Raw genomic sequence first — 25718 nt, 5'->3', positions numbered from 1 at the left:
CTGTCCCTCTTGAAGTATGTGAACAGTGGTTAAATGAAACGTTACCAAATTTACTTCAAGGATACAGTTAAAATGATGTTTTCAATATTGATGAAATGGGTTTAATTTTTAAATGTCTTCCAAATAAGACTATGATGTTTAAGGATGAAAACTGCTCAGGGGGTAAAATGAGCAAGGAAAGTTTGACTGTCCTAGTTGGAGGAAATGCGTCTTGGACAGAGAAATTGCCCTTACTTTTATCGGAAAATACCGAAATCCCCGATGTTTCAAGAATTTAAAAACATATCCTTTGGATTACAAGTCTAACAAAAAGTTTTGGATGACATCAGTTTTATTTGAAGACTATATAAGAAAATTGGATCAGAAATTCTTCGCTAAAAAAAAAATGATACTCTTTATGGATAAATGCACAGCGCTACTTAATGTGAAAACAGTAAACTTGCAGTTTCTCCCACCAAACACAACAGAAAAGTTGCAGCCGATGGACCAGGGTATCATAAAGTGCTTCAAACAGTCTTATCGAAAATGGCTTGTCAGAAAAATGATCTTAAATATTGTAAGCAATTAGAAGATTTGCAAATAATAAGCATTAATTAAATAATCCGACAATATTTTGAAAGTCCAAAACCGAAACTAACGGTAAGTCGAACTTCCGATATGTCGGAAGTTTTTCGTCAGTCCCATCAGATTCGAGTTATCGCGAATTCACTGTAGTTCTATTTCAGTTGTGTTGCATATTTGGAGAAATTATTTTACTTGAAAAGTGATACGTTAACTCCAAAATCCAGGGCCGCTCTAGTTGTAACCAAAAGAAGTTGATCTCAAATCTTAAGGTGAAATACTAGTAAACGTGAAATACTAGTTGTTATAATAAACTGTGTGTAATAGTCGTTATAATAAATTATAAATAATAATAAAATTATAAATTATTATAAATAACAAATTTTTTATAAACTTTTTTTTATGATAAATTATTAGAAATAAGAAATAATTACAAATATTAAATGACGCATACTTTGACAGTAAATTAAAAAAAAAACTTTATGAAACGAGAGAAATTGTTTTATAACCGAATAATGACTTTGATAATTTTGCATATGAATATACTGAGACATATTCATAGTAATCGCCGGTTGAAATGTGTATTTAATTGAGATACTTGCAGAAATACCTAAAATAAAATTATTTTTCAATTTTATAAAATTCTTTATCATTGAAGCAAGCAATACAAATAAAATTTAGGATCACTGGTATTTTACAAGTGCAGTTCAAATGTGAAAATTGTGTTTATTAATGTTTTCATTTCGAAGAGAATAGGTACTGAAAAGAACTATCTATATTTTAATAAAAGTTGTAACTTCTAGAACCTTCGTATGAATTTTTATATGTTCTAAATATCGAATTCTTTTCTCGAGTTTGCAGATTTTTAATAAAAATGAGTAAACATTTATTTTTAAAATTCTTTAATATTTTGAATTATAAAGCAATTTCTTGAATTCATTGTTCCACTTTCATTCCCTGAAAGAAATTTTCTTCAATTTATATTTCCTAATTTATTTGAATAAAAAAAATGATAAAAAGACTGAAATTTGATTTAAGTATTGCGAAATTTATTTTTAGTTGTGTTTTCTTGTTAGCTGTGTCTAGATTTATTGAGTATTGAAAATGACTAAAAGCCAAACTAGAAATTTAGAAGTCCATTGATTCATATAAAAAGGAAGATTTAATCAATGCTAATTTTAAAATTAGACCAAATTTTAAAAATTTAGCTTTTATTTTCGTGAACTGTTTTTCTGTAATAAATTACGTGTCTGGGCAATTTAAGAAACGTAACTTTTGCTTATTTATTTCTCCTGCAGCAAATAAATTATTAATAAAACTGATTTTTTTTAAATAAGCAAGCCCGAGTGAGTTTAGCTGTGTTTTCTATCTTTTTTTTTTATTTATTTATTTATTTTTTTATTTATTTTTTAGGGCAGCAGGTAAATTGAGTATTTGAGTATTTTAAAGACCAATATATCCAGTCAATCTATACATATGTTTATACTAAATAGAAAATTAAAAATCGAATTTAGGAAGAAAAAAATTGCTAACAAAAATAAGATTTTTTTTGGAGCGCAGCAGGTAAATTGAGTATTTGAGTATTTTAAAGACCAATATATCCAGTCAATCTATACATATGTTTATACTAAATAGAAAATTAGAAATCGAATTTAGGAAAAAAAATTGCTAACAAAAATAAGATTTTTTGTTTTTTGGAGATCAGCAGGTAAATTGAGTATTTGAGTATTTTAAAGACCAATATATCCAGTCAATCTAATACTAAATAGAAAATTAAAAATCGAATTTAGGAAAAAAAAATTGCTAACAAAAATTAAAAAAAATTTTTGGAGCGCAGCAGGTAAATTGAGTATTTGAGTATTTTAAGGACCAATATATCCAGTCAATCTATACATATGTTTATACTAAATAGAAAATTAAAAATCGAATTTAGGAAAAAAAAATTGCTAACAAAAATAAAAATGTTTTTTTGGAGCGCAGCAGGTAAATTGAGTATTTGAGTATTTAAAAGACCAATATATCCAGTCAATCTATACATATGTTTATACTAAATAGAAAATTAAAAATCGAATTTAGAAAAAAAAAATTGCTAACAAAAATAAGATTTTTTTTTTTGCAGCGCAGCAGGTAAATTGAGTATTTGATTATTTTAAAGACCAATATATCCAGTCAATCTATACATATGTTTATACTAAATAGAAAATTAAAATTCGAATTTAGGAAAAAAACATTGCTAACAAAAATAAGATTTTTTATTGACTGGATAAAAAGTATGACCTATGTGTATTCTTTCAGCAGAGTTCTAATTTTAATTATTAAATATATGTACTTCTTAAAGTATGTAGTGTCTAAATGTTCGGTTTTGCTTAAAATCTACACATTTTAAAACTTTTCCCTATTGTTCATTTTGAATTTTTTTAAAAAGTCTTACAACGATACATTAAAAATAAGTTTACCTTGAAAATTTATTATCTTTAAATAAAATAAAGTACCTTGATTTTTGGGCATTTTTGGAGTTGTTGTTTCCAGCCTTGTCTCGACGTTGTTTTTAGAAACAATTTTAAGTTCTAAGAACAACTCTAAATGCGGCGCGTCGCAATGTTCTTTTTAAATTGCTTGAGAGGAATCAAATAACATCGGATCATGTTCAATAATGTCTCTTATTGTCAAACAAAGATCACAGAGCATCAGATCGATAATCTGATCAAAGTAGATGGTCTCTATCAGATCGCGTCCATTTTTAAACTGAATCATGTTCGGTTGTTTCTGAGAAACAGACGTCTTTGTAAGTTTTTTTTTAAAAATGCTTTTGTAGCTGAAATTTCATTGCGAAAAATTTAAGACATTATTTTTTTTTTCTCAAGAACATTTAGACGGATTTCAAATATCACTGTAGAATATTAATTAAACGAGAATTTCCTCTGAGAGAAATTACTTATTTTGTCATTAATGCGACAAGTGACGATATAAAAAAGTATTATTTATAATTTAATGACTTTAATAAACTTTAATAAAATAAATATGTCAGCTGTCATCTTAATATTTAAAACTAACTGTGCCAATGTGTTCGTTGTAAGCAAACCATTAATCAACTTTAATTTTTATTCTAAAAATGTTTGATTGAAAAATCTTTTTTCTTTTTAGTTTCAATTGTTTAAGATAGAAAATTTTATTATAGTACTGTAAACACCATAGAAATGATATGATAACTGTTAATTTACGATAGTGCAACATTATTCATAGCTCGGCTTATTATTCATTTAGGGGCGTATAGTACACAATGTCCTTCATGGTAACCCAGAGAAAAAATTAAGAGGAGATAAGTCAGGTGATCTGGGTGGCCAGGCAACGGGACCATCACGCCAAATCCAATTGTTTCCAAATGTCCGGTTTAAATAGTCCCCAACACACGTTCCCTAATGAGATCAAAGAATACCCCCCCCTCTATATTCTTTGATGAGATGGCGCCCCGTCCTGTTGAAACCACATTCCAAGTCGACATTGTGCGGGAATATCGTTAAGCATTTCCGGAAGTACCTCCTGATCAAAGGAGGGATACTTGCGAGTTTCCGGTCGAGGTGGTCAAATGTATGGTCAGATTAAATTGTCTTCCACGATAACTGCCCAAACATAAACAGTGAAGCGGTTGTGGTTGGGTACAGCTGTTACACTGATTTTTCTTCCTTCGGTACAAGCTGTACATGTGTACAATGCTATAAAAGTGTGAGTGAAAAAATAGAATATTAAATTCAAAATTTTTAAGTAATATTTTTTTCAGAAACTTTAGTTTAATTAATCTGAAGATGAACCGATGATTTCTGGTCAATATTCAATCAGTAATATTTGCTTTGGGTGATTAATAATTTAGTTATAATGTAATCTGTGTTTTAAGTAGGCAATCTCTGTTTTAACTCCTCAAAGATTAAAAGAGGAGTGTAAATTACTCTCTTAATTTTTTCCCCCTGCATATCTCTGAAATAGCTCTTGATTTACCTTTAAAAAAAACAATACATACAACGTTCATAATTCGTGTTTTGTGCATTGTTTATGAAATAACATTCATTGTTATAAATTCATTGTTTTCAAAGGTGGCGAGGAACCCTTCGGAAAGAAAGAACAACAGAAAATTAAAAAGAGAAACAGCGGCATGTGTTTGTCAACCGGGTGAGTTCCATTTTATTTACTTTTTTATTATAGCAGGACACATTTGGACACAAATTGTTTGGAAATGTAGTTTAAGGAAGAATAAGTTAGACATTCGTTGACGAACAAGTTCTGCAGTGGACTGATCGTTAAGACACGGTTCCCAGACCATCACCGAAGTCAAGTGACCACTTGAATTAGTCTGCGTAGGAACTGAGGGTATGCGGTATGGGTCCTCGTTAAACTGTTTCACCGTAAAGTGCTCAAATTCGCGTGCAGGTCGTCAGACCACCGAGGCGGGGGTGCCATCCCCTCTGCCGAGGATCAAAATTGTAATGGCATGTCTTCGGATCATCCTCAGGGATGTTTCCCATAGCCCATTGTGCAGCGCTAGTGCGACATTAATGAACTACAGCAACTGCGTTAACGAGTAAAACATTTAATACAAGACAAAATTTTTATACATTCGCAGAGTAGATTTTTATTTTTGCTTTTTAGGAATCTTACTCTTTACTTGTCCAGCAGTGGACTGATCGTAAAGACACGCTTCCAAGTAGAACACCGAAATAAAGCATCACTGGCTGCTGTCAGTAAGCGGGTGAGTGACCACTTTGATCAACCCAAGTAGGGACCGAGGGTGTGCGATATCGGTCCTAGTTAAACTGTTTTACCGTAAAGTGCTCAAATTCGCTTGCAGGTCGTCGGACTACCGAGGCGGGGGTGCCATCCCCTCTGCAGAGGATCAAAATTGTGATGGCATGTTTTCGGATCATCCTCAGGGATGTTTCTCAAACCGTCGCCACTAGCCCATTGTGCAGCGCTAGTGCGACATTAATGAGCTACAACAACAACGTTGACGAGTAAAAAATTTAATACAAGACAAAATTTTAAGCATTCGCAGAATAGATTTTAATTTTTGCTTTTTAGGGTTCTTGCTTTTCACTTGTCCAGCAGTAGTCTGATCGTAAAGACACGCTTCCGAGTAGGGCACCGAAATAAAGCATCACTGGCTGCTGTCAGTAAGCGGGTGAGTGACCACTTTGATCAACCCAAGTAGGGTGTGCGATATCGGTCCTAGTTAAACTGCTCTACCGTAGAGTGTTCGATTGCGCTCGCAGATCGTTGGGCTGCCAAACCGGAGGTGTCATCCCCACTGCAGAGGATCAAAATTGTGATGGCATGTCATCGGATGTTGTTTTTAATTTACGTCGCACTAGAGCTGCACAATGGGCTATTGGCGACGGTCTGGGAAACATCCCGGAGGATGATCCGGAGACATGCCATCACAATTTTGATCCTCTGCGGAGGGGATGGCACACCCGTTTCGGTAGCCCGACGACCAGCGCGCGAAGTCGAGCACTTTACGGTAGAACAGTTTAACGAGGACCAATACCGCACACCCTCGGTCCCTACGCAGACTGATCCAAGTGATCACCCACCCTCACACTGACCGCAGCCAGTGATGCTTGACTTCGGTGATCTGCTGCGAACCGTGTCTTAACGATCAGTCCACTGCGGGACATGTCATCGAATCATCCTCAGGGATGTTTCCCAAACCGTCGCCAGTAGCCCTTTCTGCAGCTCTAGTGCGACGTAAATAAACCACAACACACTAAAGCGAAACCACTTAGCGTGAAATATCGCTTTACATGAAACACATGTTTGGTCCCGTGAGTCAGCAATCAATGATTGTTGTATTTTACATGCTTAACATGAAATTTTCAAGCTAATTATCGTTTAACATGACAGGAAACTGGATGCGGGACAGATAATAAGCACGCGAATTAAATACCAATTATTCCTTTTGAGGAATGCTATTTCTATTTTGTTTCGTTCGAAGTTACAGATGGGCAAATAAATAAAATGATTAAAATAAAACAGTTTAATAAAGTTGTTTAAACTCTTAAGCTTATTTTAATTTGTTTGGTTCATAATAGTATTGTTTGCATACATTAATGTAGTGCAGCACTCGTATTAATAGTACGTAATGAATTGTTTTCACGATGTGTCGGACACGACGAGATTTGGTTAACTCGAAATAATTATGATAGTCTCGCCAATTTCGCGTTAACGAGGTTCGACTGTATAAAATACTAGCTGTTCACCCGTACCTCGTGCGGGTGCAAAAAAATCCATAAACCAGTATTGAACAATGCTAAGACATCACACACAAAATTGAAAGGCATATACTGACACAATTAAGAAAGCTAAATTAATTTCAATTGTTTTTTATTTTTGTAAAACACTTTATTTGTTGTTCCCTTTATCACAATAACGATTAACTGTACTCAGTATCTCTTAGCATGACGCTATCATCGTGGTCAACTCATGATGGTCAAATTTACCACTATCATGTACTTTCTTTGGTACTTATCCCTTTCGATGCCTTTCACTATACTTATCTCCCCAGTATCGGTATTAAAATGACTCAGTGTTATTGCAGCTTTAATAATTACCAAATACATCAATATAATACTTTTGTCGGTTGAAACAAACTGAAATCGAAATTTTAAAATCAAATAGATTTCTGATAAGGCAGTAATAAGGATTTTAGAGCATGATCACAGGTGGAAAAAAAGTTTTTTTTAAATTCTAAATCGTCAAAATATAATAAGTTATTTTTTCTACCACTTGAAAAAAGTATTCTCTGAAACAACGGAAAATACGTTGCAGAATTCTTACTAAAACTGCACCAATTACTATAATAACAATCTTATGTATAACCTTAATTAATTTAGCGTCATCGGCGTTTGATGATTTTTCATGATTCCCCATGATTTTCATGTTTGATGATTTTTCATGATGATTTTTCATGATGAAGCGAATAAGTACTTTTCTTCATTCACTTTGCTTTTTAACACATTAGTTATTTTATTATTTTAATACATATTACCAAGATTAATTAAGGGGAATCATTAATAGTTCCTCTAAATGAATAAGTATCTTTACTCTATCTGCTTTTTAGTGCATAGTTTTTTTTAAATTTCAATATGCATCTATTACCTAAATTATTTCAGCATCATCAATAATAGTATGGAGTTTTTTTTACGTTTCTCCTACAACGAATCAGTACTTTTCCATTAATTTTGCCTTTCAATGAAAACCTAAATTTTTTCCATTTCAATTACTGTTGCTTTAAAATTATTTATATTTATAGAAACATCAATTAGATAAATTTAGGGTTGCTAATTTCGTGACGTAATCCAAGCTGTCACATTAACGTTGTTCATTTTATTTTATAACCGTCGTTGAACAGCCGACCCAATTTGTGGGTCTACGACTGCTAATGTTTAACTCCCCATAGCCTTTTAATTTTGAACCCAATCCAGAAGACAAGGGAACTCCCGGATCAAGTATTGGGTGAAATTTGCTTTCGTGGAGGACCTTTTGATGGAACTAACCCGCATTTGCTTTACATGGAGAGGAAGACCACGAAAACCTCCCATGGTTAGTCTGACGGCAAGGGGACTCTAACCCATAATCCGTCTATCAATGAGGATATTTTACGTCAGCTCTGTGGTCGGTGCAGGCCGGATGCGGATTTGTATCGACCAGCCATTGCAGGGGTTCGTACCTGATTCAGCTCATTGGAAGGCGAACGCTTTATCCCCTGAACCATCGCGGCTCAGCGTTGTTCATTGAATTTATCTAACACACTGAATAATAAATAATTAAATATTAAAGTGCGGGCAATAAACTCTTTTTTTAAAATCAAGAAGAGCTATGAGCTAACAAATATCACTGTAATATCTTTAAAATATTCGATTAAATAGAATCGTTTATAGTTTACTTTAGGATAATGGCTAATGCTTAATTAACCAGAAAATTCCATTTCGTTTTTCTTTCATCCTTCTCGAACGGTTAGTACTAGAATGTTCTAATGTCGACAGTGACCTTCATTGTGCTTCGAGCTATCAGTATGCCAAATTTCGTCATACTCGATCGAATGGTTTTAGGAGTCTATAAAAGAAGCATAATATGAATTACGAGCGCATATTAGGAAAAGTAACTCTTTTTTTTTATTTATTTAAAAAGCAGATTCTGCAGAGAGTTTGTAGTAAAAGAGAATAATGCAATACAAAATGGTCAGGCAAATTAAAAAATGAAAAGAATTCAGCGTCCTGCAACTCTAAAGTTTAACTGTTAAGTTTCTTTAACGAATAAACTAAGACAAAACTAGATCTATATGATCGCAAACTATACACAAGTTTCGATCTTACTGAAAAAATGCACTTTTGGGTTAATTGCTAGTTATGATATATTGGATGAAACATTGAGCAGACACAGCTTCAAAACGGCCATTTCTTTTAAGAATTTACTTTTTTTAAAATAAATAAATAACTAAAAATTAAGTTTTTTTTTCCATTAAGGAATATTGCAAATAATGTTTTTAATCGTGTTTCTAACAACACACGCTAGTGGCCCGAAAATGCGAAAATAAAAGGAAGATTGTGATAATTAAATTTCATTAATATCACCATTTATTGAAAACCATTTCAATTAATTCTGATATTAACACTAAACATATCATAAGGAAGCATATAGTATCAAATGACCGTTAAGAAACTTTTGAATCGAAAATGCGCTTATCATCTTATCGTTTTTGCACATTTGACTTCATGACTTTTTTCTAACAATTATGTACAGTTAATATTCTATTAATATTTTTTTAAATATTTTTGTTTTGTTTTGAATAATACTTGTCGTATTTCTACCACAACTGGTCATATGACCGGGTGAACAATTTATTGCTTTATAAAGTGATCGGATCAGAAATTACTATGTAATGCGTGTTGCATTCAATGAGTTGCACATTTCTGCAAAGACTGTTGCGCAGTTAGCACAATCAAAATAACTCTGAATTCTAATTTCGAGAAAGTACGTTGCATTTTAGATTTGCATTTTTTAGTCAGAGCAAGTGACAAAAAGTAAATGTTTATGTAAGTATTGTAAAGTTTAAAAATATTAAAGAATTTATAAAAGCAGACGATTGTAAAGTCTAAAAATATTAAAGAAATAATGGGTTTGCAAAATCATAATTAAAATAAAGTAAACGCATAAGGAGATAAACTTAAAATAAAAGCAGACGATTAAATTAGAAGTCAATATTTAGAACGACAGAGTTGTTGATTCTTTTTAGATTAGTTTTATTGTGGAATTTGAGTTTCCTTATATCCCGTTACGGGTTTTCCAGTTGTTTATGATGTTTTCACTATCCCGTTACGGGTATTGCATATTTCTTAATGTTTGTGTTTGTTAATAAAAGTTTTTATTTAAAAGAAAAACTGAATAGTTCTTGATATAGCTTATGATACGTTACAGTATCTTATATTTTATTTTGATAACTTTACTTTATTTCTAAATAACTGTTAGTTTTTACCCAGAAAAATTCTTTCAAGTTCTTAGAACAAATAATATTAATTATAAGAAATATAGAAATAATAATAATCAGAAGAAATATTTTTTGTGGAAAATGTACAATGTTAGCACCCTGTATATGTAAAAAATGCGTTGTGAAATGAATTAAAAATTCTTATTCTTTGTTCTTGTAATACATAAAAATTGGCAATATACAATTTTGTTTAATTTATAATAATGTTTTTATAGTTTATTTCATTCCTAACATCCATATTTCATACATACATTCAATCAAAACACGAGTCCGGTTATTTGACCGGCTATGGTAGAAATAGGTAGGGGAGAGGGGGGTCAATTGTAACATTTTTTACTTAACTATTTTTAACTAACAAAAAATCCAATATATTATTAGTATTAATTGACAGACGAGTAAAGTAGACTATCCTCTACTAGAAAAAAAAATAAATACCTGATTTTAAATGTTATTATATTAGTTATTAACAATTTTTGACAGTCGTGCACTTGTTACAATTGTCCCCACTTACGGGGTCAATTGTAACAGTTCATAAATTCAACTAAAACATAGTTAATTATACATATTATCATAGTTGTGATATATTTTTTTATTGATCAAAATAGTAGTGATATTTTAGGAGTAAAAATAATAATGAGCAGAGACCTAAAGGGTTAAACTTTTAACTTTAAGGGGTTAAAAATTTTAATTTATGCTGTGAAAGGTGACAAATAAAATAATGCACATGCAACATAATATAAATGATATAGGAAACTATTGGTGGTTCTTAAAGAGTTAAGTAATGGTTTGTAAACATAAGATTATTTATTTTCAGCTGTTACAATCGTCCCTTTACTTATTGTTACAATTGTCCCCAAGACGCCATTTCAGCTTCATTTGTTAAAAACAATGCTAGTTAATTAGCAAAACTAATCTTTTTTTTATTGAAATGTTAATTAAAGTGTCCACTTACATATTCGGTTACTAATTTTTATTTGTTTAAACAAAATTACTTTGTTACAATATAATATTCTAATACCAAAAAAAGTACTTGCGTGGCGTGAAAATATCTTTTGTGATGTAACTCTTTCAAAAGTACATAAAAATGGTTGCCATCAGGGGTGTACATGTAGATTTATTAAATACACCTTGTGTGCCACCTAGGAACCAAATCTATAACCCGACACTCGAAATTTTTGCTCTGTTACAATCGTACCCTGTTACAATTGACCCCACTCTCCCCTATAGATTAAGAGTTTGTATGTTTAGTGTTAATTAAAATGATTCATTTGAGAATGATTCATTGAAATTAAATTAGACCGACTGAAAAATTAAACTTTTTACGGGATCAAAAATCACGTTAAAGTTCATTTTTTAAAATAATTCTAATAAGAAATTCTCTGAGGTCGTACTACATCTCGTTTTAAATCGCAATGTGAAATGTCAGAGTTCTACGCCATGCTTATTTTAATCATCATCCATCATTGTCTCCCTAATTTTCAACCGCCGGAAAGAAAAATCTTTAGAATTACAGTTTTTCTTTTGACTGTTACATCAGTCTTGTTCTTCGGAATGCATTGCGAATGAATCACAACAAATCCCGTTAGTTGAGAGTGTCCTCAGAATATTGAGAGAAGGGAAGGATTTGAGGGGTTGTTTCGACGATGGAAAATAATTCTTTTGGGAACGGGAGAGAGAAACATGGTTTGGGCGTTCATCTCATTAAAGAGACTCAATTATAGGAGCCTCTTCTTTCTAACAGGACAAGAGAAGGAGACGGTGATCGATATTTGATGCCCCTTCTCTTTATTCCAAATTACGTGGGATCATTTAAACATTCATTTCGATTCCTTTTCGTCCCTTTCCCCCCCTTTTTTTTATCCGAGTCATTTATGTTGTCGATATGTTTTGGAACAAAAATTTTTTAAGCTATCGACATTCGAAACCAAAGATTCTTATTTATTCGTGTTTTATTTTATAACGGATGTTGAACTATTGGCCCATTTTTGGGTTTACGTCCTGTGATTTTAAACTCAACCCGAAAGACGACTCCTGGACCAAGCATTGGGATAAACTAATCTTCGTGGAAGACTTTTTGATGGAACTAACTCTTATTTGCGTTACATGGAGAGGAAAACCACGAAAATCTTCTAAGGTTAATCCGACGTCATAGGGACTATAACCTATGTTCCGTCTACCAACAAGAATATTTTCGTATCAGCACTAGTGCTGGTCAGAACTGGGTGCAGAGTTCGTAGCGACCAGCCATTGTTGGGATCGAACCCGGGTGGCCACGATGGGATTCGATCGCACCATCCCGTGAGCCACCCTGCCTCGATTTATATATATATAAATCGATACACATCTCAAATCATTATGTTTTAACAGTATCGGTGATTGGNCACCGTCCCGTGAGCCACCCTGCCTCGATTTATATATATATATAAATCGATATACATATCATATCATTATGTTTTAACAGTATCGGTGATCCAAGTGTCATTTTATATATATATATATATATATACTGTTAAAACATAATGATATGATATGTATATCGATCACCCATGATAAATATAAGAATGAAGGAAAATAAACCATGAATATTACAGACCACACATTATTATAGAAGTCTAGTAGAGCAATAGGGCCAGGGTAGCTTGGTTGGCTAGGTGCTGGACTCAGGTCCGTGAGAACGGGAGTTCGAATCCCAGTTGGACGAAGACTCCCCGTGAAGTAAGTGGTGGCCAGTGCACGTTAAATATATCTGTTCACAAAGTCCTCCATGTTCCCATAACAAATTATACCTCTGGAAGTACTGAATTGGAGATTGATCGTTCTCTGGTTATGGATGTATGAATGGGTCAGCCCTATAAACGGGTGTGACAGGAGTCGAACTCTCGGCCATAGATGGCGCCACTGGAAAACAAGAACAATTGCACCCTTTACCTTAATGGCCTACGACGACAACAGTAGAGCAATAGAGGAATTAAAATCATCCAACCCCGTTTGTTTGCCTAGTACAATAAGAACTGGAATGGATGGAATCCCTAAAAAATGTCACTCTTAAATGTACTGGTTTAACCTGAAAGACAAGGGTCGTATAATGATGAGCCACAATTCCAAATTGTTCAGATGAGAGTGCTTTTGGGTTATAAAGCAATTATTAATGTAAGCAACAAGATATTTGTCTGTAGTGTGCAGTTATCAAAGTTTTGAAAAAACACCTATCGGGAAATAAGACTGAGTAACAGCTTGATGTAAAATATGCCAACTTTAGGAAAAAGTATAATTAATCCATACCCTCCTTCTTACGATTCCTTTTTGACTTTTTTAGTCTATTCTGAAAGCAACTTCGACGAATTATTCATTAAAGTGATTTTAAATCCTTTTAAAAAAGATACACTGATCAGTGAAAGGACTGTTCCTCGTCTGTCTATCCTTTATCATTTTGAAATCATTTATATGTTTGTAATGATTCGTTATTTAAATAAATAAATAATAAAAAAAAGTTACTGTTTTGAATGATATTTTAAGCAATTTTACATCTGACATTTTTCACTTTTACCTCCTGTTGAAAACAACATTACAATATATTTTCTTTTTAAATCCGTCTAATGCTGTTTTTGTTGTCTAGAAATGTAAGTTGCTATTTCAAGGAAAAAAAGCTAAGCTCTTCCTTTACTGTTATCTGGACTAGTTGGTCTAAAGATATTTTTTTAAATGATCTGTCGTACAGTATGGCTTTTTTTTCTTCTTCTTCGTCGAAATGATTAGGCAATAATAGCACAGATTTAGCAAATAATTTTAAGTTTTTTCAATTGAATTTATTTGTTTCGAGAGTCGGTTGGTTTCGGGGATGGAATATTTGCCACCAATGAGATGACACAGGTTCTAATCTCAGCAAATGTTGGACGATTAGTTTTGTTCTTTTCGCTTGCACCGACCTCAGTGCTGTCTCCTGCCGTCGAACTCCCCCCTGGGAGGTTTTCGAGGTTTCCGTGTAACGCAAAAAGGGTTGCTTTCATCAAAGCGTCTTCCACGGTAGTTAGTTTGCCTTGATGTAGAAGTTCCCTTGTCTTCTGGGTTGGGCTCAAAATTACAAAGCTATAAAGTTAAATATTGATTGTCGTCAACCCAAAATAAGATCGGCTGTTCAGGGCCGATTATAAAATTGGAAAAACTTTCTCATAGCGAATAGAATCTTAGTGAATATTTAAAAATTGTTGAGCAATAAACTTTGTTATGAGTGATTTTAACGAGCCCTGATGACTCAAGGGATAGAGCGTTCGCCTTCCAATGAGGTGAACAGGGATTGAATCCCAGCGATGGCAGGTCGATTAGAATGCCGCATCCGGCTTGCATCGACCACAGTACTGACTTAAAATATTCTCAGTGGATCATGGGTTTGAGTCACTTCGCGGTCAGGCTAACCGTGGGAGGGTTTCGTGGTTTTCCTCTGCATGCAACGCAAATGCTGGTCGAAAAGTCCCCCACGAAGGCGCAATTTTCTCCCATTACTTGATCCAGGAGTTCCCTTGTCTTCTGAACTGGGTTCAAAATTACAAGGCTACGGATTTGAACATTATTAGTCATAAACTCAAAAAATCGAAATCTATGATTTTAATAAAAAGATAGTCATAATTGTTTGTTGTATTGAATTTAACAAAATAATAATTAGTATTTTAAAATGATAAATTATATGTTAGGTAACATACTGGTTAGCGAAAAATAAAATGGTAATCATTAATAAGTAGTTCTGTACTGTGAATAGATATATTTTATCTAAAACATCCTTTACTAATTTGTTGAGTGTGATATCCCTTCTGTAAACACAAACATGTGGAAGTTCCTTCCTCAATTTTTTTTTAATAAATAATTTTTAAAATAAATCTTTTTTTTTATTCTTCTGACACCCACATAATAAGTGAAAGACGATGATTGAAGTGATTGCAAACTAATGTTTATTTGTATTTCGGTTACTATAGTAACTAGGCGTGGTCCCTTTAAATCTTTCGTCACACAAGAAGAAAAGAAGAATTTTTTTTCGTCGGAAACATTCATTGAGGAAATTAGTCTTATTATTATTTTAATAAAAAAGTTGCTCTGAAAATACATTAATAAATAAGACTTTTAGTAGTATCCAAAGATTAAATACACACGCACACTTTTTTTTTTAACTAAAAGAAGAATAAATAAACTCCTGTCAGCCATAGTTTCATGTTACTAATTGGTTAAGAGAATTTCTGCAAAATTCAATCTTATTGTGTTTCTAATAAAGAAAACTAAATAAATTGATCTCAGGTATGATTTAATGTTGCAAAGTGAATAAGAAAATTTCAAATTATATCCAATATGCTTATTCTTAGATGATTTAATGTTGCAAATTGAATTAAATTTCAAATTATGTCCATTACACTAATTCTTTTATGATTTAATGTTGCAAATTGAATAAAAATAAATTGTCTTAAATATAGAAGAATTAATACATTCCTCTCAACCATGGTTTCACGTGGATAATTGAATAAAGGAACTTTTCTATTATCCAATAGACACCCCTTTTCTTTTCGCATTATGAGTAGAAAATGAATTCTCATCCATTGTTTGAAGTTAGCAATAGAATAAAAAAGTTCCTGTAGTACCTAATACACACTCTCTTTCTTTCGCATAATGAGAAATAAAAGAATTCCACTTCAATGTTTTATGTTGGCAATTAAATATGAGACAATTAAATGAAGGAATAATATCCAATATAAACAAAATTTTAAGGAAAAAAAATAAACTTTTGCATAGAAAATTAATTTACAAATAAACGAATAAAACAAAAATCGGAACATGTTATCAACTACGATATATATGTATTGATTATTTTGTTCGTTTTCATTTGTCGAAAATGTAGTAAATGTAAGAAGTAATGAAATGTTATTCAGTGCTTACATATTGTTTTCTATTTTTAGGACCACCTGGAAAAAGGGGAAAGAGGGGAAGAAAAGGAGAGTCAGGAGATGTTGGCCCACCGGTAAGCATTGTCACAATTGGAGAAGAAACCTAAACAAATAATCAGTTAAAAAATTCCAATTTAAAAGAACTGTTTTCATTGCGCGGAAAAGGTGATTTAACGGCACTTAAAATCAATCCATATGGGAGAGATTTGGGTGAATTAATGTATTTAAACTAAGAAAGTTACGATATTTTATTGCTAACAAAATAGCACTCGACTCTAATAGAGTATAAAGAACATTTATTAATTTTTTTTAAAAAATGACTGTTAAATACGCGCTAATTATTTATTGTTAAAGCTTTTTTTTTAACTTGATAATAAAAGAAATTTCTTCAGTAAATTTAATTTTGATTTTTCAATAATTCAACTTCCCTAAATTGAACGCTGATACATAGTTTTTGCTATTTGAAAAGTATTTTTGTAATGGGAACTAAATGAAATCACAAATTAGAAGAATATAATGTAGCTGTTACAGTGAATGACCGAATGTCGACTTTCACCGGTGAATGTCAACAATCACGTAGTTGCTTTGGTGAATTTCCGAAATATTTGTTATATCCGATTTATTCGTTGATATTCGTTATTTTGATATCTTATCAGGATATATTAGGAGAAACATCAGTGTTCGGAGTACAGGGCGAAGGTATACCGGGCACTTAACTAGACCTAGTATATATTTCGGACATTTACCAAAGTAACTATGTGTTTGTCAACATCATCTGTGAAAGTCAACAACCACTCATTTCTGTTATTCACAGTAACATAACGATAATTTATAAGGCAGTAAGAAATAATTAATAAGACATAAGGATAATTAATAAGGCAATAAGAAAAAGATAATTTATCACCCAACCAACGTTGAGAGGTTTCGAAAAGATTACTCTGTGACGCACGCAATTGATTGGTAGCACAAAACTGTACGGACATTTCGGTGTTTAGCAGAGCACCAAGAGGCTTTCAGTTGAAATAATAGAGGAACTGAACAACGGGAAAACAGAAGTCTTTGGTCCATTATATGTCAGACGAATCTACAAAATAAGCACTTTTAGAATACCACTTCGCTGTTTTGTAGCAGAAACTTCCAGAGAATATTTTACTAATGAAATCTTTAGCTTAAGGGAGACCAAGCTATAAAAAAAAAAGTCAGTCCTACTCCTGTTGGTTTTTCAGACAAGACAACGAAAAAAACGGGTTGTTCGAGAAAAAAATTCGTTTCTTCTAATTGTAAACGAAAGGCGATATTTTATAGTGAATAAATATTTTATTGAATCGTATATTGTCAATTCTGGTTCAGTACCTTTTGCCACCTTTCAGTCAGTTTCACGCCCATAAAATCTTTGTTTTTTACTAGGAAACAACTGATCCACGTGATTTTTGGCCTCCTCATTTGAAGTAAAGGATTTACCACCGTTTAAATATTCTATGAAGATCCGAAAAAATATTAGATACACTCTCTGAATAATACGCTCTCTTAAATAATACTGGAGCCGTGGTTGCTCAGGAGACATTTCGCCTTCCAATATGGTAAACCGGGTTCGAATCCCAGTGATGGCTGGTCGATACGAATTTCACACCCGGTTCACAACGATCACAGTGCTGACAGAAAAAAGCCTCAGTCGTAAAAATCCTCAGTCGTTAGCTCCCTTGCGGTCAGGCTAACCATGGGAGGTTTTAGTTTTCTTCACCATATAATGCGAATGCGATTTAGTTCCATCAAAAAGTCCTCCACGAAGACACAATTTTGCCCAATAGTTGATCCAGGAGTTCTTTTGTCTTCTGGATTGGGTTCAAAATTATAAGGCTACGGAGTTGAATATTGGTAGACCCAAAATTGGGTCGGCTGTTCAATGACGGTTATAAAATATCACAGACACCCCATTTAACGTCTTCAGTGATGCCCTTAAAAAATGAATAATTTTTTTGACGTTTGAGAATTAAATCACTTACGTCAAGGGTCGGCACAAATTTCATTTCATATGAATATGGGCAACCCATATATCGAGTGTAAGCCTTGAGCCTTTCAATTGATCATGAATGGTTGAATTCGATATATCTCAGCGACCTCACGAACTGTTATTTTCTGGTTTGGATAAATTAATGCCTTCATCGTGTCTCATCAGCTTCAACTGACGCGGTGCATCTTTCGGACATCTTAATTGCCAGAATGAAATTTTGCAAACCAGTTTTGGCAGTAACGTGCTGTCAATACATCGTTTTCATACACATCGGATAATTGTTTTTTCGTGCTTCAACAGCACTTTTACTTATTCGTCAGTTAAAAAGAAAAATATGACGAAAATGCTGCCTTTCACTTTCCATATTTGAAAGGTCCCGCAGTGGACTGATCGTTAAGACACGGTTCCCAGCAGATCACCGAAGTCAAGCGTCACTGGCTACGGTCAGTGTGCGGGTGGGTGACCACTTGGATCAGCCTGCGTAGGGACCGAGGGTGTGCGGTATGGGTCCTCGTTAAACTGTGCTACCGTAAAGTGCTCGACTTCGCACGCAGGTCGTCGGGCTGCCGAAGCGGGGGTGCCATCCCCTCCGCAGAGGATCAAAATTGTGATGGCATGTCTTCGGATCATCCTCCCAGACCGTCACCAATAGCCCATTGTGCAGCTCTAGTGCGACGTAAATTAACAACAACAAATCCATATTTGAAAGGGAACCAACCGAAAGCTATTTCGTAGAATCAATCAAGTTTTATTGTAAATTACCCTTGCTATATCAGCTGTCAAAATGTATAATGATTATGTAGCTTGAGTGTGAAGTTGGCAGCGAGAAAACATAATTAAGTTCTCTGTTGCTAAAAAATAACTATCATTCCTGACCTCGCTCGGTATAGAGCAACCACGTAATTGACGTATTCTCAACCACTGGTTTTCTACCAAGAACGAAAAGGGGGAAAAGAATTGTTTATTGGATTTACATATATTTGAAGGTTTGTGTGCTCAATTTAGGCTTATAAACCTTTATCAAATAGAAGGACAGATAGCACAATACAGAGAATTACAGCACGAAGATTTATCCATTGTAACGGCGGGATGAGAACCCGCTACCTTCACGCTTTGCACAGAAAAAGCAACCAAACGAACACTCGACAGTATTTCACCCACCACCCATTTTGCATAAAATCCATGCTAGCAGCGTATGCATAAAAACTAATAAAAATATAAGCTAATCCTTATGCATTAGAGTCTCATACGTCAATGAGTGTAAAAAAAAACAAGCATTAAAACTGACTTGGAAAAAAAACATGTGCTACTTTCTTAATTAGTGTTCAATAATAACTTTGAAGATATAGTTCTTCAAAGTTTAACGACGATAACTTTGAAGAAGCTCCTACAAAAAGTATAAACTAAAGGTCCAAAATGAAAACAAGCATCAAATTTTGATAAGTATCGTCAGTCGGGTGTACTGTTTTAAGTTTATTGATCGACCGAACCTTACTACTCACTAACTATAAAAAGATGAATTATTAAAAAGATGTTTGAAATGGCGCTCGCGGACGAATAACGAAAAAAAAAAGCTTCCCAGGTGCGCTCTATGAACCAAGGTGTGTTCTTGGTTGTCGAAGTAGCGGCCATCAAGAACACATAAGTGATAAATAGTGGGCGGGATAGCCTGGTTGGTAAGGTACTGGGCCCATGTACAAGAGGTCGTGGGTTCGATCCCCGCCGGCCGAAGACTCCCCGTGTAGTAAAATGGTGACTGATGCAAATTAAATCTGTCTAGTCTCAAAGTCCTCCGTGTTCCCATAAGAAATCAAACTTCTGGTGGTACTGATCCCGGAGTTTCCTCGTATTCTGGATTGGTTCAAAATTACAAGGCTACGGAGTTGAACACTAGTAGTCATGTGCCTCAAAAATTGGGTCAGCTATTCAACGACGGTTATAAAAAAATTATAAAATCAAGTACACAGGGGATAGAGGACTCGCCTCTTAATGAGGTGACCCTAGGTTCGATGCCAGCAATGGCTGGTCAATTCAAACTTTACTTCTGGCTTGTACTGGCAACTGTTCTGATGTAAAATATCCTCAGAGGTTAAAAACCCCTAGCCGCCAAGCTAATCATGGGAGTTTTTCGTAGTTTTCCTCATCATGTAACGCTAACGTGGGTTAGTTCCATTAAAAAGCCTTTCACGAAGGCTAGTTTGTCCCAATGCTTGATCCATGAGTTCCCTTGTCTTCAGAATTAGGAGCAAAATCACAAGGTTACGGAGGTGGACATTGATGGTCGTAAACTCAGAATTTGGTTGGCTCTTCAATGCTGGTTATAAGATATTTAAAAAAAAATTCGCTGTAAGAAATCTTTCGGTGTGTCCTCAAGTATGAAGAATATGCCTGACTGCACTGCAAATGGCTCACACTTTGCAGCACACCTACTCACACTTTACGCGGTTTCTTGCGAAGAGATTAGAAGAGATTAACCGCTTAGTTTAGGTAGAACAAATCTTAACTGACCTTTCGTCTACTCTAGCTTTCTTTCTCCGTGATTTCTAACGTCCCGCAGTGGACTGATCGTTAAGACACGGTTCCCAGCAGATCACCGAAGTCAAGCATCACTGGCTACGGTCAGTGTGCGGGTGGGTGACCACTTGGATCAGTCTGCGTAGGGACCGAGGGTGTGCGGTATTGGTCCTCGTTAAACTGTGCTACCGTAAAGTGCTCGACTTCGCGCGCAGGTCGTCGGGCTACCGAAGCGGGGGTGCCATCCCCTCCGCAGAGGATCAAAATTGTGAGGATTCGTGAGAAGCTCATCATCAGGGATGTTTCCCAGACCGTCGCCAATAGCCCATTGTGCAGCTCTAGTGCGACGTAAATTAACAACAACAACCGTGATTTCTAACTTCTCAACGTAAGTATGAGTATCTATGGTAACCTTTTACCTCTTGATGTCTTTTATCACTCCTTTTAATTTGTCGAAATTTGGACCACTCTTTCGAATTTGCAACAACCTGTGTGATTAAATTATACTCGTAGCCAATAACACAAAAAATACATATTGATTTTAGAATTGAATATCAAAGTATAAATGTTGCTATAATTTTGAAATATATCATAGAAAGAAAGATGCTGCCAGGCAGCTATCTAAATAAATCTTCCATAGTTTAATTTTTAAAACACGAGAAATGTAGTTTTTCCTTTCCAAATCTAGATCAATATTTTATAAATCTTTTTTGCCACCTTCTTTCTTTAAGTAAGCAAGATAAATATTTTCTTTCAGTAGTTTATTTAAATCTAACTTATCTAAAGGTATTTTAACATTTTATTTTAGGATGTTCTATTACATTTTGTTATAAGATGTGACATAAAATGTGTTGTTATTTTACAGGGACCAGTAGGCCCTCCAGGAAAACCAGGATTTCCGGTGAGTAATCTTAGATAGATTGGCTATTGAGCCATTATTTTTTAAAGTGGAATTTGAAGCTAACATTTTATTTGTTTTTAATAATCATTATTGCATTTCAAAGCTTATCATACAGACGCCTAAATTGATTAACCGTTGCCCAATTCATTCAAACGCTAACGTTTAAACTTCTCGGTAAAAAAATTGGACTTATTCTACTTTCTAAAATAACCACACAATTGTTTCTCTTATTGTTTTTACTATTTAAAATTTTTTATAATTTCCTTTAACAAACAGACTTAATTGAATATGAGTTCAGAGAAAAATTCAAATAAACAAATATTCATCTCCAAGAGGATATGTCCTGTCTGTGTTATTAAAAATAGAAATATGCAATAAATTTTGAAAAGTAAACATAAAAAAGAAGAAACATAGTGAAAATTAAGAATCATGAAATATTTATATGCATAATGCACACACAACCTATTTATAATATATATATATATATGCATACAATGATTAAAGAATATATTTATTTTTATAGAAAATCTTTTATTAACTTAGCGTTATTACATTTTGTAATTTTAACTTTATTAATTTAGAAATTACTCTTTAAGTTTTGACACCACTTTTTACTTTTTTAAAAATTGAAACTAGAATGTTAATACAGTAAAAAAAAAATTCCGCAATTTAACTGAAAAATGATGAAGAATTATTCTTAAGGGTCCCCATAATAACAGTCACTCCATGTGTCAACTTTAATGTAGTTTTAAATTTGATAACAATTTAAATTTACGCTACTTTGAACTTTTTTTTAAATTCTATCTGAGGAATATATTCTTTATTAAATATTTTTTGCTTCATTTATATCTGTAAATAATAGAGAAATAATTAATTGCCAATATCTAAAAAATAAAATATGTTTAATACCAAGAGACAGAAATTTTTTATTTATTTACATACACATTTTTTAAATTTAGAAATTAATCTTTAAATTTTGACTTCACTTTTTACTTTTTTAAGCCTTGAAGTACTTTCTGTGCTGAAATGAACATTTTTGAAAATAAAATTTATTATTAAATTTATATCTGCAATATTTTTGTTACGATCATAATTGAACAACAATACTGTCGATTATAAATTCATACTAAGTAATTTTAAAAGTATAGATATGATTTTGAGACTGCAATGAAACAGGCAACACGTTAAATAGTTTCAAAGTTAAGTGAAAAAAAATTTGCCAAACATTTCTCTGATAAAACGAAGAATTTCATAAATTTTATTCGGACTTCTATTAGATATATTCTGTTTAAAATTGAAGATAGTTTTGTGTTAGTACAAAGAAAAATAAAACTTAAAAAACGGAAACATGCATAGTAGTAGAGTAAGTAAATTAGCGTTTCTAAAATAAAAGTGCTTTGATGCTTTTGTTTTGAAATCATAACCCTAGAATATTGTGCCATAATTTATTAATGAATAAAACCAAGAATAGTATAATCTCAAAATCCTTGTGCATTATATTTCAGAGATGGTAAAACTTTATTAAAACAAAGCGTAGTTTTTTTACTAATTCATTCACATTGGAGTCAATATACAAACCTAATATTTTTGACTGGTTCTAACATGTGACATTGTTACTTTTGTTGCTTCAAAAGGTTGAAATGAATTTAATGAAATAAATCTCATAATTTGTTAAACTGAGAAATAAATTTTGTTTTGTTTAAATTTAAAAAGAGTTCATGAACCATTTTGCAATTTCTACTGATTCAATTTGAAAATTGATTTCGTTAAAATCGGAACTTGAATATAATAAAACAAAATCATCAGCATAGGTTATAATTTTACCCTGTATTTTGAGTTCGCAAAAGCCATTAATAAATATAATAAATAATAAAAATCCTAAAATATATCCTTGCGGAACACCACGATTTGAAAAAATGTAATTACTAAATTTATTTCGAATTTGTCCTCTAAATGTGGCATAAACCATTAAATACTCCGAAACCAACATGTTCTTTTTTATTTATTAGATAACTTTGATTAACCTTATCAAATGTTTTAGATGTGTCAAGGAAAATAGCTACAGTTTTCTTGTGTAAATACTACCATAAATAAGTCTTGAAAATTTAAAAAGTGTTTTTTTCTGTACATCTATCTCCAATAAATCTGCACTGATTCTCAGAGAAAAATTTCTTATGTTTTAAATAATTGTACGTTTTATTAGTTAGAGCTTTTTCAAAGATTTTTTAGAAGACTTAATGTTGAAATAGGTCTATAATTTGATTGCCATCATATTTGAAAATGTGAGTTGCTGTTTTAAAGAATTTGGAAATATATTAATTGAAGTGGTTGGGAAATTAGTAATAAAATTGACATAGTGAATTTAATCTTATATTAAAATGATCATAATCATAGGAACTATTATTAGAAAACGAATTTATTATGTAGAGAAAATCTTTTTCTGTGATTTTTGGGAAGACTCAATCTTGAAATAGGTCTATAATTTGACTGTCACCTGATTTGAAAATAGGTGTTATTGTTGCTCCTTTTAAAGAATTTGGAAATGTATTATTTGAAATGGTTTTGAAATTAGTAATAAAATTGACATTATTAAGAGTGAATTTAATTTTATATTAACACAGTTATAATCATAGAAGCTATTATTAGAAAATGAATTTATTGTGTCCAGTTCATCAAAATTATTTAATTTAAGGAAAACAAAAGAGGTTAAATTTAACAAATTATAAATTTAGAAATTGCTAGTAATCAGTCTTACGAATGTTTCATTAAATTGACCCAAGAAACCGAAGTCGCTTATAGTTTCAGTCAAAACAGAATATTTATTTTTATCATAAATAATATTTACTAGATTCCATTTTTGATGATTTGAATTGCAGTTCACGAAGTTGTCTTCAACGTATTCTAGTTTGCTGATTTAATGTCATTCTTCAATTCACTGATCGCGTCATTACATGCTGTTTTATAAATAATGTCCCAAGGATATTTTCTTATTTTTTAAAATCTGTTTTTCGCTTTCACGAATTAAAAAAAGAAATATTTTAGTTACCCAGGTTTTTTTTAGGTCATTTGTTCAATTTGAGTATTTGAAAGCATATTTATATTATTAAATTTAAAAAGAAAATTCTGATATTGTTTAAGCGAATCCTGAAAATTCCAGTTAAACTTGTAATTGGACAAATAATCATAAAATTTATTATAATTTATTGGCATTGTATTTGTAGTTTCGTTCGTTGTAATGTCTTCACCACTGTGTAGAATACATAGAATTGGATAATAATCAGTAATGTCATAAGTATTCTAGATGTAACTTAAAATTTGTTAGCTTTGACAAAAGTATAATCAATGCAAGTGAAACGTAAGCAATTTAAACTGGTTAGCTTCTCAATATAATTTTGAAAACAAATTGACTCAACAAGTTAATACACTGATGAGTATTTATATCATTATTCAAAATATCAATCAATTAATCTTTCTTGAGTACAACATTGAGATACTTTAAATGAGAGATAAATACATTTAGTTCAGCATTTAAAAAAATCATTAGTAAAATCTCGATATCGATAAATTGAGAGAAATAATAAATTTCATTTCTTAATATACAACCATATAGATTCAACTGAAATAAAGTGCATAGGTTACTGTAAATGACAGAAATAAGTGGTTGTTGACTTCCACCGGTGAATGTTGACAATCACATGGTCGCTTTGGTAAATGTCCGAAATATGTACAAGGTCTAGTTAACACTAGATTTCCTAAGGTGGTCATTTTGACTGCTTTTTAGCTGCTTTTTTTCATTTGCAAAAAAATGTACAAATAATGCATAAAATTTTTTTTTCCCAGTGAAGTAAATTTTTTATTGTTAATATTTACTAATAACTTGTTGTATGACTGTAAATAATATAAAAAATATTAAAAATTAATCAAACAAATCCCACAATGCAGTCATTTTGACTGCTTTTGGTCTTGCTTTTCAGTCTTTCTAGTGTTAAGTGCCCCCTGTCCGGTATACATTTTTTTACCGATAAGATATTATTTAAAAGGTTTCTTTTACGTAAATAATTATAATAAAGATAAAAAACGTTGCATTGTTGCCAATTTTACTGTTAGTATTCTCGTAAAGATAAAATATTATTTTGTTAAAATTGGTCGAGTATTTTTTTTAGCTATTATATATACTCATGAGTAACGATCTGTTTAAAAAATATCAATTATGTACATTTCTTACCAATTGAACCAATTTACCAATTGTCACCAATTAAAGTCACTTGCATT

At 32.4% G+C, this 25718-nt stretch overlaps 1 protein-coding gene across 1 annotated transcript in view; it reads left to right on the top strand.

Annotated features, from left to right (window-relative positions):
* LOC107437330 (collagen alpha chain CG42342) overlaps positions 1-25718 on the top strand; it is a gene marked incomplete in the record, with an annotated part of 82765 nt that overhangs the window by 3374 nt on the left and 53673 nt on the right. The window contains 3 exon segments of the mRNA XM_043050262.2: positions 4650-4725; positions 16033-16094; positions 21411-21446. Coding sequence (XP_042906196.2) covers positions 4650-4725; positions 16033-16094; positions 21411-21446 — 174 coding nt within the window.

This window comes from Parasteatoda tepidariorum, chromosome 4 (genome assembly GCF_043381705.1).
Source record: "Parasteatoda tepidariorum isolate YZ-2023 chromosome 4, CAS_Ptep_4.0, whole genome shotgun sequence".
NCBI lineage: Eukaryota > Metazoa > Arthropoda > Arachnida > Araneae > Theridiidae > Parasteatoda > Parasteatoda tepidariorum.
Note: the sequence above shows the minus strand (reverse complement) of the source record. Positions and strands in the feature narration are given on the sequence as shown.